The sequence below is a fragment of the Lipotes vexillifer genome, unplaced genomic scaffold (assembly GCF_000442215.2).
Source record: "Lipotes vexillifer unplaced genomic scaffold, Lipotes_vexillifer_v1.1 scaffold231, whole genome shotgun sequence".
Lineage (NCBI taxonomy): Eukaryota > Metazoa > Chordata > Mammalia > Artiodactyla > Lipotidae > Lipotes > Lipotes vexillifer.
The window spans coordinates 149,212-151,082 of NW_006791822.1; the positions used below are offsets into that span (position 1 = coordinate 149,212).

Here is a 1,871-nt window from a genome sequence, read left to right on the forward strand (position 1 = left end):
GTTCTTACCCAGTTCTAAAAGTTTTACAAGAGTATACACTTTTCAGTGTGTTTTCTGCCTTTAGTTAATTTCCAGAGCTGTGAGAAGAGGTTTTTTCCCCTGATAATTTTGTCCAGTTTTATATTTTTTACAGAGATGACATGCAACCTCTTTATGCCAAAACCCGAAATTGTCTAGGTAAGCTTTTATACTTAAAAATGTTTGTATATACAAACAAACCTATAGTTAATATTAATTGCTTTACAGGATGAAATTATACAGTTTGAGTATTAAGACATTGGTGAAATTAAGAGACTTTCACATAATACTATATTATTACTGAAACTGAAATTAGGTTATCAAAAACAATTTGTATTTAATAATTTGATAACATGGATATATCATATTATGAAATGGCTCAGGTCTTAGTATGTTGAAGAAAAAATCAGATTAACAAGCATATATAAGCTTAATATTTTAAAATATATGCATACACAAAAATATAAATACATGACAAGAAACTGAAATAACATGCTTACATTACAAGATCAGAGTATTATATTTGAGTAGTAGGTGGATTTACAAGTAATATTTTCCTTCTGTAATTAAAAAGGAAATTCCAAATTCTCTACTCAACATGAATTATGTTCACAATACTAAAAAAAGAATATATATATTTAAAGATAGAAAAAGGCTACCTACATCACTTAAGCCCAAATCACAAACTCAAATTAAAGGTGTCACAATTTTAAGATAGGCAAATTAATTTATATGAATATACTAATATATCATTTTAGAATACTTAAATACTATAGTTAACATAGCTAATATATACATAAGAAATTTTATTACCATTTTGTTCCTCTGGGTACAACAGTAGGTTTTGATCAATATTGTCAAAGTAGGTACACACCATACTGAGGTAGCTACTTTCAGGGGCAACACTTATTTACATATCCAGCATGTTCACTTAAAAATTAATTTTACCACTACATGGCAATCTCTTATTTTCAGGAACTATTTACTCAACTTTTGCTATGTATCATCATCATTATAAAATTACCACATTATTATTGTCTTAAATTTTTATTTCAGTGATTAGCTTCATTCCTTTTAAGACTTACCTTAGCTGCATGATATGTACTAGCTTCAAGTAAATCTTCTTTTTTAGCTTCTTTGGCAAGCAGGTTAAATCGACTTAACATTGCAGCCTTACAAAGCCGACTTGCCATTGACACACCACTTTTAAATGGGGAACTGAAGTAGAAAAGAATGAAACATTCACTAATCATTATTCAGTATTTATGTTGGCACTTGTAGGGATTAAAATCAACACAGAATCTACAAATATTTACCTCAATTATGTGCAGTGCATATAGTGAAATTTTTTTACATAAAATTATTCTGAATATTTAACTTTCTGAAGCCAATTTCTTTTATGAAATTATAGTTTAAGTTATCAGAGTATTGCATTAAAAATTAAAGCAGAAGATGGATATTTGGAACATTTCTTTTGTTTGAAGCAAAATTAATCTATGGTGATCCAAATTAAAACAGTGGTTCTACCAAGGATTGACTAGAAGAGGGCAAAAAAGTATTTTCTGAAATGAAGAAAATGTCCTGTATTCTGACTGGGGTAATGGTTACATAGGCATATATATATAAATAAATAAATATATATATATAAATATAAAAACTCATGAAATTGTACATTTCACTCTGTAAATTTTGACTCACTAAAAAAGTAAATTATACACACTCACCTCACCACCCTCCACACCACCCTTCATATATATGTGTGTATGTATGCACATATAGATATGTATTTTTCTGTGTTTCTAATAGAAGTGGGTCCACAGATCATGAGCTTTCTTGCTATTGTAACTCTTTCC

The 1,871-nt window shown here is 28.6% G+C and overlaps 1 protein-coding gene across 2 annotated transcripts in view; it reads right to left on the reverse strand.

The window, feature by feature from the left end:
• ADAD1 (adenosine deaminase domain containing 1) overlaps positions 1–1,871 on the reverse strand; it is a 51,275-nt gene that overhangs the window by 8,373 nt on the left and 41,031 nt on the right. For both annotated transcript variants that reach the window (XM_007464833.1, XM_007464832.1), the window contains exon 10: positions 1,104–1,236. In XM_007464833.1, coding sequence (XP_007464895.1) covers positions 1,104–1,236 — 133 coding nt within the window. The remainder of the gene's footprint in view (positions 1–1,103; positions 1,237–1,871) is intronic.